Raw genomic sequence first — 16,659 nt, 5'->3', positions numbered from 1 at the left:
ATCTCGTTGTTTCTTGCCGTCCTCAATTAATAAAAGGATTAAGTCCATGGAACACTTGTTAAGGATAGCTTCCCATTTTTCTTTGAAAGCCACGTCGTCATTAGAAGAGGAAGGGAACTTGGCGATGCGTAATCCTCTCGGGATGCGTCCCTCCCTCCAATAGTCGGATAGCGACACAATGTGCCACTTTAACTTCATATCCTTCTCTAAAAGTTTGTGCAACTCGTATTCAGTCTTTTTAAAATCAATTGGTGTATCAGCATCACCGGGGTGTAAGAGAGAGTCAGTGACAATGATTTTCTTTCCCTCCTCATTGGAGTATGCATGGTATGCATAGAGCACCTTAACCTCTATTGAACTGAGCTAACCAAGTTCTCCCTTCTGAGCACCTGGTTGTTTTCTCTCCTGCTTGCTGCATATCGTGTGACAATTCTTTGTTGTTGCCGCCATCTTTAGTGTTACAGCCCCTCACACTCCAGTTCTCAGGCTGCAGCTGGTTTGAAAGCGAAAGTAAACAGGCTTCTCTGCTGGCTGTGGCTCCACGGGAGTTGAACACTTCTGGCTCTGCTAGTTTATTTTCTATCTTTTGGCGCTTTTTTGGTGGACAAACCACCGCACATGTGCACCGTGACTCGTGACTGGATCTGCTAGCACACATAGCCTACTGTGTACAGACGGTTTCAAACTATTTTAAATTAGAAAGCAAACAAAATAAATGGACAAGAGAGAAATAAATCTCAATTTGGTTGATTTTTTCCCCCCGATGTTTTTTCTATTATAAAAATATATCGCGATAATTATCGTTATATCGCCCAGCCCTATGTTAACGTGGAAAATCACATGTTCGATTTAGTATTGGAATAGTTCCCAGTGACTCTAACATTAGTTTAGTGAGTTTTGCCCGTCCCTACGTCGTAGTAAGATGCCATTAGTTTTGCCGTCCCTATCTTGCAGCATATTTTAAGTTTTTCTTTCTTATATTAAAATTAGTGCTGTCGATAGATAAAAATGTAACGAATTAATCTCTCAATTTTCTGTAATTAATCTAGATAAAAAATAGCATTTGTCTACTTAACCCTTTATCTGCCAGAGATTATTCTGATTCTAATCCACTCTCTGCCACCACTGTAAGTCTATGGAGATGTTCCCCTTCTTTGCAGGGCTATAACATTTTAAATTGTATTGCTAAATTGACATTACTATGGCCCATTCAACATCAAGTATCTATCGTTTAGGATGTAGCAACGTTCTACTTTTTCATTCACACATTCATACTAAAATATGGTCTAAAGTATAAATATGTTTTTATCGTTTTCTGCAGCATTCCATAGAACGTGAGTTATAGCCATGAATACATATATTAGATCATCGAATGTAGTTTGATACCGATTGACGTCAGATTAAAAATTTCAATTGTACAAGGTCCTAAACATCATGCCTCATCATCTGCTGGTGACCGGAGGGGGGGGGGGGTTTATAAGTCCGTGGCCGACGTTAAATCATTTATGTAGTATGGGTGATATGTTGATCGGAGCAGTTTGTATGTATTATAATAATCAAACACGCTGAAACTCACCGCAGCTTCCTCGTAGCGTTGGGCGATCAGCGTGGAGCAGAAAGTTCGCTATTATGGGATGTCGATCATGTTGGTCCAGTTCCAGGTTGTATAATACTATATACGTCCAAATCATGTTGTTTATCGAGTTATTGGCAACGGATCGCTATCCAGTGTATCAAGCTGGAGTCCCGCGAGCGATAGCGAGTGGCCGGACGAAATATGGGTGATCACCACTTCCGGCCGCTCACTTCCGATTTTGGCACCTCGCCGATCGGCCACCAGATGGTGGTCTTGCACCGTTGGAGAGTTGAGAGGAGCTCTACAGCACCCGTCAAGTCTCTGTGGGTGAAATATGATTGCCATGACAGATTTTTGAAATATTGATCTCAAAGACGCTGTACGACGTCATTGGCAGATTACGCATGGCGAGGAATGACGTCTAAACACGCCATTGGCGATTAAAGGGTTAAGACCGAAGCTTGTGACAGATATGAGTAAAATCATGGAATTAATGTAAAATCAACACAAAGAAAGTATATTTAGATTCATAGACTATTTTGATTGTATTCGCTCCTGTGAAATACAAATGTTCAACAAAACCATCAACATTGACCCCTTTCTTATATCCGCGTTGCTAAGATTGAAGATTTTTCACTCCATAGATGAATCTAGATTCATTTATTTTAATGCTTTAAATAATTTAAATTAATCTCAAGTTAAAGCAATAACTTTGACGGCCCTAATTAAAATATATTTAGCTTTTAAGAATTTGTAAAGGATGGGCAAAAATAAGCATGTGCTTCAGCCTATTCCTTTTTTTCGGCCGTTGATTTTGGATTTTGTGTGTGAGCTTGCCTTGAATATGTACATTTGTGATAAAAAAAAGTCCACACGGGTGTGTTTGATTTGTCTGTAAATAAGACCAAAAAATAATAATAAAAATAAACTTCATTCATTCACGTGGTGGTAACAACATGTGGTCCCTGCAGCCTGATGACGTGGAGGGGAAGATCAGGGAGATCATCCCGGCCGGCTTCAACTGCAACACGGACGACTTCATCTCACTGCTGGAGAAGGAGGCCAACTTCAAGCCCTTCGGCACCTTGCTGCACTCCTACCAGGTCCACAACGAGGAGGCCGGGGAGCTCTCCTACCAGATCCACAAGGTAAACCTGCTGCACTCCTACAAGGTCCACAACGAGGAGGCCGGCGAGCTCTCCTACCAGATCCACAAGGTAAACCTGCTGCACTCCTACAAGGTCCACAACGAGGAGGCCGGCGAGCTCTCCTACCAGATCCACAAGGTAAAGATATATTTAACACAAGGAGGCAGGGGAGCTCTCATACCAGATCCACAAGGTAAAGATATATTTAACACAGGGAGGCAGGAGAACTCTCATACAAGATTCACAAGGTAAAGATATATTTAACACAAGGAGGCAGGAGAACTCTCATACCAGATCCACAAGGTAAAGTAGAGCCATATGAAATCCGTTTAATTTTTTTCCAAATTCCATAATATTTTTTTCCAAATTCCGTTTTTCCGTTTTAATACTTCAGAATTCTCTATTTTGCTTTGTACGCGCATTTTACCATCAGAAATAGTGTCTAATAAGTGGGAATTAATAAATGTCCACAATTTAATAAGATATAACGTCCATTTAATAGGGCTGTCTTAAATACTTCGAAGCTTCGTTCGATGGGCATGGGATTCGAATATGAAAATAAAATTCGATTATTAAAAAAAATAAATGATATATATATATTTCTTTTTCAAAAACAACTCTGCCTCTCTTTGTTAACTACAACAAGCAATGCTGTTTATTTAAGATGAGGTCGGACTCGGCACCGACAGATTTGTGTTCATTGTGCTGCTTTTATAAAGCCTCAAATGACGGCTTACAATATTTCATGAAAGCAAAGTGTTTAGTTTGTCTAAGATTTTAAAAGGTTTAAACTTTACAGCACTGACAACGTTGAACAAAGTGATGTACAAGTCCCACAACATTATATATATATATATTTTTTTTGTACAGTTGGTTCCATTTTTATTGCTCAATTCTGCGATTCCGTGAACGCGGATTTCATATGGCTCTAGGTAAAGACACGATTAACACAAGGAGGCAGGGGAGCTCTCCTACCAGATTCACAAGGTAAAGATAATTAAATAACTGCTTTTTCCTTTGATGCTTCCAACACCTGGAATGTCCTTCCTTCCTTTGCTGCATTTAAAAGTATGACCTCCGACCACCGTGTGTCGACTTGTAACAGATGTTCTATTGGTCATTCTTATTTATTGTGTCTATTTATGAAATAAACTGATATGTCTTGTTTGATATGTGTGTCGTCGTGTGTCGTCGCTGTAAAAAGAGGGTAACCGGGGGGCCGCCCTCGTGGCGCACCGCATAGTGCCTCACACACCTGCGCGGCCATCCCGGGTTCGCCCCTCCCGCTCCCGGGGGATCATTTGTCGCATGTCCACAGTCCTCCTGACTTATTCTCTCGTTCTCCCTCTCCTCTGTCGGTCATGTCTGACCATGAAAAATGCTGGAAAAACGCTAAAAATGTATCTAAAAAAAGAGGGTAACCTCAAGTGTCTCACGAGTTGAAATAAAGGTTTGAAATTAAATTAAACTGTCTCAGTTTAGTTATATTCATCCCAAACTGAAGAGCCATCGTCCCAAATCCAAAGAATGTGGTTACATACCGGTATGAATATAGGCTTTTCTCCATCTGCCATCCCACGGCCGTACCTAGATCTGTTTTGGTGCTAGTTTTTGTACCGTTCCAAACCTGTTTCTTCGTTCCCATGATGCCCTTAATTTCAAACCCTTACATGGGTTTCCTGGTGCAGACGTTCATGTGACAAGGAGGACCCTGAAATAAAGTTGAATCAGATTTGTCCCCCGGGACACTGGTCTGAGGAGATTTCTGTAGTTTAAAATGATTCTAAAATGTAACTCTATAACAGATTACACTGTAGGTGGGATATAATTAAAATGTGTGTATATTGTCGCTGTTGGATATTCTTCTTTCATATTCTTTTGTTGGGCAAAAATCTAGTGCATTTAATAATTGATTTCTTAGAAGCAATTTGCGCGTGTGGAGTGTGCTCAGTTTTTGGAATTTGATTAGTCTTGTCCAACGTGCATGCAGCCCAAAAATCCTTTACTTAGACATTGTTTCATGGTGTATCTATCTACCTAATAAAACGTACTTAGACGTTGATTCATGGTGTATCAATCTACCGGATAAACGTACTTAGATAATGTTTCATGGCTTTTCTATCTACCTAATAAACGTACTTAGATAATGTTTCATTGCGTATCAATCTACCTAATACATTTAACTTAGATATCGTTTCATGGCGTCTTACTAAGATATCGTTTCACGGCGTCTTACTAAGATATCGTTTCATGGCGTCTTACTAAGATATCGTTTCAAAGATATCGTTTCACGGCGTCTTACTAAGATATCGTTTCACGGCGTCTTACTAAGATATCGTTTCACGGCGTCTTACTAAGATAGCGTTTCATGGTGTCTTACTAAGATATCGTTTCATGGCGTCTTACTAAGATATCGTTTCACGGCGTCTTACTAAGATATCGTTTCACGGCATCTTACTAAGATATCGTTTCATGGCGTCTTACTAAGATATCGTTTCACGGCGTCTTACTAGGATATCGTTTCACGGCGTCTTACTAAGATATCGTTTCATGGTGTCTTACTAAGATATCGTTTCATGGCGTCTTACTAAGATATCGTTTCACGGCGTCTTACTAAGATATCGTTTCACGGCATCTTACTAAGATATCGTTTCATGGCGTCTTACTAAGATATCGTTTCACGGCGTCTTACTAAGATATCGTTTCACGGCGTCTCACTAAGATATCGTTTCACGGCGTCTTACTAGGATATCGTTTCATGGCGAGCCATAAAAAAAAACATCTAAGCTTATTAGGTAAAGATAACGTCACAAACGTCTAACTAATAATCGGAGATTGTCTTATAGCACAACATCTATATATACCGTGTCTGTCTTCAGGTGGAGATGTCCTGTCCAGGATTCCACGACTACCACGAGCGCCTGCAGACCTTCCTCATGTGGTTCATAGAGACGGCCAACTTCATCGACGCAGACGACGATCGCTGGGACTTCTTTCTAGTGTGAGTGCCCCCTCCTCCCCCACCCCCAAAGCCTTTTTTTGTGCGTGTGTGTCATTGAAAGACAAAGCCCTCCTTTGAGGCGCTTGTGACCAATTACCAGGCCAGTTTGATTATATTCCCCCCCCCCCCCATAGGAGAATTGTTGATCTGGCGAGAGTCTCCCCTTTTGTGGCTGAAAGCCCTTTTCATTTCTTCCATGGCAAAGAGCTGAATTGAAACACTGTTGTCTTTTGAAACGCCGAACAATGTCCACAACAGTAAAGAGAGCCTCTACCACTGTTGTCTTTAGCCGGGCACCTATTAACGCTGACAACGGGCCAAAAGGACTGAAGTAATCTGGAGGGGCTCAGTCCCTCCTCCAGCCCTCTTCTCCACCTCTAAGTTGCAGTGCTCCAATTAATTGCATCATTTATTCAGGTCTGTAGCAGGTGTACCGAATTTGGGGGGGGGGGGGGGCCTGGCTGCTCCAGCATGCCGGACCCCAAAGGGGGGGCGGTGGGTGCGCCCTGCATGGGAGTGTGCCTGTAATTGACCTGCTTGCCTTTGTGTGTTTTTTTTTTCTTTTTTTTTTATCTGCAGATTCGAGAAGTACAATAAAGACGGGGAGACCCTCTTCGCGACCGTTGGCTACATGACTGTTTATAATTACTACGTGTATCCAGACAAGACGCGGCCACGTGTCAGGTAATTGCCTGGGGGGAATTGCCGCGTGTCTTCCCGCTCTTTTGTACGGGGGGGAAGAGAAAAGAGGAGAGGGGGAAATTATCCATTTCTTTCTCCCTTTCGACTAAAAAGCCCAAATTGCCGGCTTGTACAGCCTCCCCTCCTCAGTCCGTGTTGTTTGGTTTACGAAGCCATCTTTATCTCGTACTACCCATATAACTCTGTACATATATACATCTATATATTTATGTTTACCGCACATGTATATATATATATATATTAGAGATGCACCGAATGGAAAATTCTTGGCCGAAACCGATACCGAAAATAGGAAACAGTTGGCCGAATGCCGAAAGGCCGAAAATGATTAATATAAATATATATATAATGTATTTTTTTTTTTCAGCTACCTGATTATGGCAAAAGACATGATTATGGCAAAACTTAACTTAAATTATATTAATAATCACTTATGGGCCCATAAAACATTTATTCAGCACTTTTGAATGCATACATTAATTCCAGACTGACTGCTGAAAGATTGTACAATTTAAACATTTTCTCTTTGCATACAACAAAATGTGCATTAAAGTCAAGTGCATTTTCTTTTCTCTGTAGGATAACTACAACAAAGTGCATTCAGAACAAAGCCAAGGTGCTTTAAAACTGCATAACGATCTGCATAAAGACACACACAGGACTGTTGTATTTACTACATCTCCCATGACTCTTAGCGGGGGATGACGTAGCTTACGAGAGACGGGTCGAAGAGGAATGGAAGCGTTAGCTAGCTTAACGCTAACGTTAGTTCAAAATGTTTTAACCGCGACGGGCATATAGTAATGGCGAGGATATAAAGCATGTTAAAGACGCATTTATTGGATGCGTTGCTCGCGGTCGTGGAGTTTACATAGAAACAGCGCGACTCCCAAGAGGAGTTAGTTATCACAGGCTGCAGAAATCAGGAAGAGCTGCTAAGCTGCTCACGTTACACGTTGCACGTTTTGATTACGTCATCACAACAACACTTTCGGTAACGAACGTTACGTATCCCTGTTCTTTGACATTCTGTGATATATTTTCGGTGCTAAAACCCTTTCGGCCGAAAGAGTCTTTTTAACCATTTTCGGCCGATAATTTTCGGTGGCCGAATTTTCGGTGCATCCCTAATATATATATCCATATCTGTCTGAAATATACCGGCATATAATGCTTCTATATACCTACTTATACACCTGCCTATAACCCATATAACTCTGTATATACAGCATAAACATTTATATATATATACCACATATATATATATCTGTCTGAATATACCGGCATATAATCCTTCTATATACCTACACAACGCAGAGACGGCCAGGAGAGGCAATGAAGGCTGATCACGATCAACCACAGGCTGAAAACGAGGCCTATTAATATCACTATCAATAGTGTCTTTATATCACTTGTGTACATATTAATACTACAACTCCGTACATCTGATTAGCACTATTACTCAGTAGTACTAATTCATACATATTATACCCAGTTTATATTACTATTGCATTTTACTGTACATTTTCACTCTGGTTGGATGCCGAACCTCTTTTCGTCGTACTGTACACTTGTGCCGTATATAAAATTCTAAGTCTAATCTAAAAAAAACTGCTTCGTAGGTAATTTAGTTTGACGTACCGACGGGACACGACGCTACAATCGATCCATTTATTATTATATCTTTTTACCATCGCTGGATGTGTCTCGTTCTTTGGCACGGGTTCCACGAAGATGATCAGTGAGCGAGGTGCTAATCGTGAATAAAAAAAAAACATCGTTCTCATAATTAGTTCTATTCTCGCCGTCGGTCACTTGTATGGTCTCTCTCTCTCTCTCTCTCTCTCTCTCCGCTCGACAGCCAGATGCTGATCCTGCCACCGTTCCAGGGAGAAGGTCACGGAGCTCAGCTGCTGGAGGCCGTGCATCGGTTCTACTGCACGCTGCCCAAAGTACAAGACATTACAGGTGGGTGTTCTACTGCATGCTGTCCATAATACAAGACATTACAGGTGGGTGTTCTACTGCACGCTGCCCAAAGTACAAGACATTACAGGTGGGTGTTCTACTTAGGGATGCACCGATATGAACATTTGCGGCCGATACCGATTGTTCAAATAACACAATCGGCCGATACCGATATTTGTGCCCTGGCAATTATTTAATTATTTTTTTTAAATAAAAAAATATATATAATAATTAAACCAATGGGGTTTTTCTTCACAGTAGCAGATAAAGATTCGCTACACCAATATTATAGTATTATACTATTATAGTATATGACTCGTCATAAAAATGTAAATAAAACATTTATCATAAATTATGTAGCCTAGCTGCATCCGCTCGGCGCTCCATCAAGACGCCACCATCACTTTCGTACCAACCGTGTGCCCTCATTGGATTATTTATGTTGACGAAACTGACGAGTTATATTCATTAAAGAAAGTTGATTTAATTTTTTTTAAGACTCATTTAATCAGATTAACACTTTGAGCGCCGGCCAGAAATCCGGAAATGACTGTGCATTGCCAGGATTCCTGGGCGATTTTAGCATATCTCATGTTCTTAGCGGAGCTATTTCTATATTTTATATTATAACTATGGGGAAATGGTTTGGCTCATTTGACGACGACGAGTTGATGTACACAATGAAAAAAAACGTTTGTTTCTGCATGTCTTCGTTTGTTCACAATTACAAGTTAAAAAAAGGTAAACACAGGTAAAAATCCAGGTGGATTCTTTAGAAAAGGAGTTACAGGCCTTTTTATGAACGGTGCGCCGCCCGGGTGATAATAGGTACTGAACGTGTTATAAAGCAATTTAGACTGGGATGGATTGATGGATGGATGGTTTGTTTGATAGATTGTTTTATTGTTTGATTGATTGTTTGATTGATAGATTGTTGTTAGATTGTTTTATTGTTTGATTGATAGATTGTTTTGTTGGTTGTTTGATTGATAGATTGTTTTATTGTTTGATTGATTGATAGATTGTTTTATTGGTTGTTTGATTGATAGATTGTTTTGTTGGTTGTTTGATTGATAGATTGTTTTATTGTTTGATTGATTGATAGATTGTTTTATTGGTTGTTTGATTGATAGATTGTTTTGTTGGTTGTTTGATTGATAGATTGTTTTATTGTTTGATTGATAGATTGTTTGATTGATAGATTGTTTTGTTGGTTGTTTGATTGATAGATTGTGTTATTGTTTGATTGATAGATTGTTTTATTGGTTGTTTGATTGATAGATTGTTTTATTGGTTGTTTGATTGATAGATTGTTTTGTTGGTTGTTTGATTGATAGATTGTTTTGTTGGTTGTTTGATTGATAGATTGTTTTGTTGGTTGTTTGATTGATAGATTGTTTTTGATTGATTGATTGTTTGATTGATAGATTGTTTTATTGGTTGTTTGATTGATTGATTGATTGATAGATTGTTTTATTGGTTGTTTGAATAATAGATTGTTTTGTTGGTTGTTTGATTGATAGATTGTTTTGTTGGTTGTTTGATTGATAGATTGATTTATTGTTTGATTGATAGATTGTTTTGTTGGTTGTTTGATTGATAGATTGTTTTGTTGGTTGTTTGATTGATAGATTGTTTTATTGTTTGATTGATAGATTGTTTTATTGTTTGATTGATAGATTGTTTTGTTGGTTGTTTGATTGATAGATTGTTTGAATGATAGATTGTTTTGTTGGTTGTTTGATTTATTTATTGTTTGATTGACAGTCCGACTGACTGGCTGACAAACTTGACATGCAGTAATACTATTATATCGATCAGGTGGGAATATATTGTATTAATCAGGTTAGTAGATATTGTAGGGCTGGGCGATAAAACGATAACGATAAATATCGCGATACATTATTTCCTTGAAATAAACATGAAACGTGGTCGCAAAGTTTCGATATATCGATTTTCCAAGTTTGGCTCCGTTCAGCCTCGGCTCAGCTCACTCACTAACAACCAACGTTACGTGATGACGTCCTTACGCACCACAGCTCAGGACTCAAGGCTGCTAGGATACTTAGCTTGCACGGCGCTATTTAATATATTTACGTGCCGAGTATGTGTGTGGCGAGAATTCTGATGCCACGGTTATAGTAGTGTGTGATATACGGTGGACGTCGTTGCAATGTATTGTGGCGGAACAGAGTATTTTAGGGATATTTACTAGTACATTGTCATGGAATACATCGCTTGTAAACGAAGCTGGCTAGGTTAACTAGCTTGCACGGCGCTGTTTTTATATATTTACGTGCCGAGTATGTGTGTGGCGAGAATTCTGATGCCACGGTTATAGTAGTGTGTGATATACGGTGGACGTCGTTGCAATGTATTGTGGCGGAACAGAGTATTTTAGGGATATTTACTAGTACATTGTCATGGAATACATCGCTTGTAAACGAAGCTGGCTAGGTTAACTAGCTTGCACGGCGCTGTTTTTATATATTTACGTGCCGAGTATGTGTGTGGCGAGAATTCTGATGCCACGGTTAGAGTAGTGTGTGATATACGGTGGACGTCGTTGCAATGTATTGTGGCGGAACAGAGTATTTTAGGGATATTTACTAGTACATTGTCATGGGATACACAGTACTGCTCGCTCTGGCTAACGTGCGCGGACTGATGACGACATCAACTCGAGACATTCACAGCAGAAAAATAAGTCTATTAATAGCCCGTCCATCGGCGCCGGGCATAAAAAGTTAATTGAACTTGACAGACATTATATCGACGATAATTATCGATATCGAGTTATATGAAAATAATTTTATAATTTTATCGCGATAACGTTTTTGGTCATATCGCCCAGCCCTAAGATATTGTACTGATCAGGTATTATAGATCATGTGCATGCAATAAACAAAAAAAAAAACATTTTAACTGTTTCTCATTCATGTACTGTGCATAATCTGCTCCCGTGTTGTAGACACTGTGTTGCTCTGTACCTACCTGTTTTCCAATTTATTCGTCCATACATGATAAACACATTCATAAAGTAATAATAGCTTGTATTGATAATATATCAATTAGTTTCACTTGGAAATACTACTACCTTATCAACCACCATGCCTGGCGCTAACGAACAAGTAAGTTATAACTACTGGTGTAGGTCCAGAAAACATTATTATAAAATACAGAATACTTTACAATGCAGAAAACTTTGATGAAATGAACATTTTTATTTCAAAATATGTTCAATAAACTGGGTGACAAGTCATCAGTACCAACCATTGTTGCTGTGCATTAGACACATATGCTGGTAACATTCACAGTATACAATTATGGTAATTTACCAAGACAATACCTTATAAAAAGTGAACACTGGCTGATGATAACCAACCATTGTTTCAGTGCATTTAGGAGTTTGCTGGTAACATTCACAGTATAGGATTATGGTAATTTACCAAGACAATACCTTATAAAAAGTGAACACTGGAGGATAATCAACCATTGTTTCAGTGCATTTAGAAGTTTGCTGGTAACATTCACAGTATAGGATTATGGTAATTTACCAAGACAATACCTTATAAAAAGTTAACACTGGAGGATAATCAACCATTGTTTCAGTGCATTTAGAAGTTTGCTGGTAACATTCACAGTATAGGATTATGGTAATTTACCAAGACAATACCTTATAAAAAGTGAACACTGGCTGATGATAACCAACCATTGTTTCAGTGCATTTAGGAGTTTGCTGGTAACATTCACAGTATAGGATTATGGTAATTTACCAAGACAATACCTTATAAAAAGTGAACACTGGAGGATAATCAACCATTGTTTCAGTGCATTTAGAAGTTTGCTGGTAACATTCACAGTATAGGATTATGGTAATTTACCAAGACAATACCTTATGAAAAGTGAACACTGGAGGATAACCAACCATTGTTTCAGTGCATTTAGAAGTTTGCTGGTAACATTCACAGTACAGGCACGTCACATGATCAACTACAGGGCATATCTTACTTGGTCTCTCGCATCGATGACTGCATTGTCCATTGATAAATGGATGAAGCGCCAGATGATCTGTGGACCAAAAAATATCCAATACATGCTTCCAAAGTATATAAATAAGAGGCCAATGGACTGCATTAGAAAAGTGTTGTATGATATCTACAGTATATACTTTTATAAACTGGGTGACTGTCAGCAACCATTGGTTCTGTGCAAACGGTAAAAATGAGGGGGGAAAAAGATAAATAAAAAAATAAACTATATACACACACACAATGCAAATGATGAATGGAGTCGACACAGCTAGATCGCTAACATAACGTCTCATCTGCAAGTGGTCCAAACATGCCTATGCAATATCGACAACCGTGGCCCAAATACATGTGTTCAATGCATTTGTCTTGTACAGAAAACAGTGCAACTACCCATACACTATACTATACTATACTATACTATACTATACTATACTATACTATACTATACTATACTATACTATACTATACTATACTACTCTCAGCTAGCTATACTATGTACCGGTACACATGGTTCTGTCTGTATCACACAATGATGGATTATTTAGAAGTAATCTGTACTTCTGTGTGCCGGATTATTTAGAAGTAGTCTGTACTTCTGTATGACAACTAATAAAGAAACTATTTAGAGAAATCCCTCTTTGTGTGGTACAGAGCGAAGCATTTGTCACGATGCAGGGGGACTTTGCACGATGTGCAAAAATATCTGGTCTCACTCCTGAGGCCACGCCTACTGCAGACCCGACATTTCCTACACGGTAGCTTTTGCTTGGGGGTGGCTTTGTATGCATCCATTACATGCTTCACAAAGCCACCCACTAATCTGCTCTGCGGGTCCCCCGGTGGGGCCCTAGGGTCGCGCTGCCCGTCACGCCCCACCTGCTCAGCCCCTGCCTCCTCCTCATCCCCACCCCCTGCCTCCTCCTCACCCCCACCCCCTGCCTCCGCCTCCATCTCCGCTGTCACCCCAGGAATCTTCTTCTCCTGACCCCCTGTGTAGGTCCGCGCCACAGCCCTGGTGAACCGGAAGAGGTTGTAATAATAGCCTTGTGGGTGCCTGCTTTTGTACAAGACAAAAGCGTTGAACATACATATTTGGATCAGATGCATCACAAACTTTTTGGTCCACTTTCCAGTCTTACGTGTAACCGGATAGTACGAGATGTTTTGATCCAGCTGGTCGACGCCGTTCATGAATTTATTGTACGACATGATGGATGCCGGCTTGAGCATCTCCACCCTCAGCGCTTTGCCCTTCTTCTGCTTCTTCCACACCTTCGCCATTTCCATGGTGTCCTCGTGGTAGCTGCTGATGGTCTTCACGATCCTCTTATCGCGCCATGCCACGATCAGGACCTGCTTATTGTTGACCGCAATGCGCTCCCCCACACGGATGTCAGCTTTGGTCACGTTCTTGATGATGGCTGGCTCCCCCCGGTGCTTCCTGAGGGTATCACAGACGTCGGTCCTCAACTGTCGGAGCCTGGCGGAGATTCTCACCGAGTTGTAGAAATTATCCATATAGAGCGTATAACCGGCGCCAGACAAACGTCCAAGCAGACCGACGACCGTGTCCCCCAGGTTCGAGCCATCCCGGCAATATGGCTTGAATGCAAAGCAATATCCTGTGTGATTCGCACAGGAAGTACGACTTGATGCCATACCGGGTTGGCTTGTTGGGGTTGTAGACACGGAAGGTCAGGCGGCCTCGCCATGCCATCACCCCCTCGTCAATGGCGAGCTCACGTTCGGGCTGGTACAGTTCCTTGCACCTCACGTTGACATGGTCGACTACAGGGCGTACCTTACACAATTTGTCTCTAACATCCAGGGATGTATTGTCCGCAAAGTGGAGGAATCGCCAGATCAATTGATACCGATTGCGTGGCATGGTCTCCGAGTAGTATGGTGTGTACATCATATCGTCAGTGGTCCACATGTCCACGCGAGGCTTCCGAAGGACACTGCTCAGGAAATTGAGTCCAAGGAACTTCTTCAGCTTCTTCAATGTGAGGGCCTTCCAAAGCAGTGCCCTGCTACTGGTTAGCGTGGGGTCCAGCCGGGCAATGCACTAATCGGCGTAGAGGTTGGTCTGGGCAACAATGGGATTGAGAAAAGCATCCGTCAGGAACAGATCTAGCCATTTTGCAGGCCGGTACGATTTCAGTGCCGCGGCGTCCTGGAGCAACCCCGGTTGGGCTGTGAAGGGGATCCTGTGAGGCACCCAGCCCTCACGAGACCAGGCATTCTCCTCTTCCTGACGGATCGCAGACCTGCTCTTCGCTCCACGACCTGTCAATTATACAAATATACTATAACACCCCTACTGTAGACAAACATTCATAGAATCAGTTCTAGAATCACATGATGTAATACATTACACTAGGGCAACGTATTGTCATTTTATTTACATGATATATATATATATAGCATTATGTGTTATATTTTATGTACAATTACCTGCAGGAGTAGAATGTGATCCTGTGTCACTCTCTGCGGAGTCTGCGCCAGAATCTGAATTGGATTAAATTCATTCAGTAAGTAAGTCTCATAAAACACAATAGTAATACATTTACATACATGAATGTAGTTGGTACATACCCAAGCATGTTGGACAACATCTGATGCTAGAACACCTCTGCACTCACTGTGTGTATAGCATTTAGCACAGTCCCAATAGCATTGATTACAGCACACACACACAGACCACACAAGATCAAAGGCATGAACCCTCTCCAACACCTTTGAACTTCGCAGCACATTGCGAGGCCTCTATGCATTATCCAATAATGTAGCTTTAGCATGCAACTATCGATTTGAACATGCATGACATCCAAATCAAATATAAGCAGATCACTGCATCAATGCCTGCATATCACACACCACACGCACACACACACACACAAGCCCTTGTAAAAAAAAAAAAAAAGGGAGGCCCTCCTCCATCTCACACTTCAAACAGGCCTACAGACATCTGATGCTAGAACACCTCTGCACTCACTGTGTATAGCATTTAGCACAGTCCCAATAGCATTGATTACAGCACACACACACACACACCACACAAGATCAAAGGCATGAACCCTCTCCAACACCTTTGAACTTCGCAGCACATGGCGAGGCCTCTATGCATTATCCAATAATGTAGCTTTAGCATGCAACTATCGATTTGAACATTCATGTAAACACACAATATTCACATTGCATTCGTCAACATGACTTACCCTTCTCCCCTCGACCACCACGACCACCGCGTCCCCCGTCGGACTCGTGAGATGAATCAGATCCATAGTACCTCCGACCCAGATCAATAACCTCGTCAGATGACTCCCGAGCTATAATAAATGCATACCGGCATTGGTTGGCGAACTAACGTTACATATTCACAGTATACAATGAATCAATTAGCGTTAGGTAAATCATCATCAAATATACACGTTTCACACACACACAATCACATATATACGACCTTACCTGGTGGTTCCCAATCGGTGCTCTCATCAGATTCATGGACTGTTGAATCGCTGTCCGATGATGCTGAAGAAGAGATCAGCACAGCGGCCACCTTCCTCTTCCTCGAACTACGACAGGGAGAGCCGGTCCCGGGGCGAGACACGTCGCTGGGACCAGCGACGGTCTCACGGCTCTCTCCGGTCGTCGGTGCTGCTGCTGCTGCAACCGCGGGTCCGGCGACGGTCTCACGGCTCTCTCCGGTTGTCGGTGCTGCTGCAACCGCGGGTCCGGCGACGGTCTCACGGCTCTCTCCGGTCGTCGGTGCTGCTGCTGCTGCAACCGCGGGTCCGGCGACGGTCTCACGGCTCTCTCCGGTCGTCGGTGCTGCTGCTGCTGCAACCGCGGGTCCGAATGCCAGCTTCGTTTGAACAAACCGATCCGCTGTCGGTCTGTCGCCTCGCTTACCTACACTACGTCTCCTCATACTGATCTAAATGGAACTACTAACTGATCAAACTACTATTACTACTACTGAAATATACTACCTAGACTACACACTAATCCCTCACAATAGTACTACTAGTTAGCACGACTAAGTACTTCTAAAGCACAGCTGAAACCTTACAATTATTCTGATACTACCACTATACTGTATAAATCTATAAATATAGACTATAGGCTGATCACAATACAAATATCTGTCTCTCAATCTCTCTCTCTCTCTATCGCTCTATCTATCTCTCTCTCTCTCTCCCCTACAAAACCTCGTCGATTCTGGGA

The 16,659-nt window shown here is 41.4% G+C and overlaps 1 protein-coding gene across 1 annotated transcript in view; it reads left to right on the top strand.

Annotated features, from left to right (window-relative positions):
- Window positions 1-16,659, top strand: part of hat1 (histone acetyltransferase 1) — a 77,733-nt gene that overhangs the window by 41,512 nt on the left and 19,562 nt on the right. Inside the window, exons 5-8 of the mRNA XM_084315261.1 lie at window positions 2,548-2,724; window positions 5,604-5,725; window positions 6,305-6,409; window positions 8,289-8,395. Coding sequence (XP_084171387.1) covers window positions 2,548-2,724; window positions 5,604-5,725; window positions 6,305-6,409; window positions 8,289-8,395 — 511 coding nt within the window. The remainder of the gene's footprint in view (window positions 1-2,547; window positions 2,725-5,603; window positions 5,726-6,304; window positions 6,410-8,288; window positions 8,396-16,659) is intronic.

The sequence above is a fragment of the Notolepis coatsorum genome (genome assembly GCF_963971535.1).
Source record: "Notolepis coatsorum genome assembly, chromosome: 5".
Lineage (NCBI taxonomy): Eukaryota > Metazoa > Chordata > Actinopteri > Aulopiformes > Paralepididae > Notolepis > Notolepis coatsorum.
This window is presented reverse-complemented; position numbering and strand designations above follow the sequence as displayed.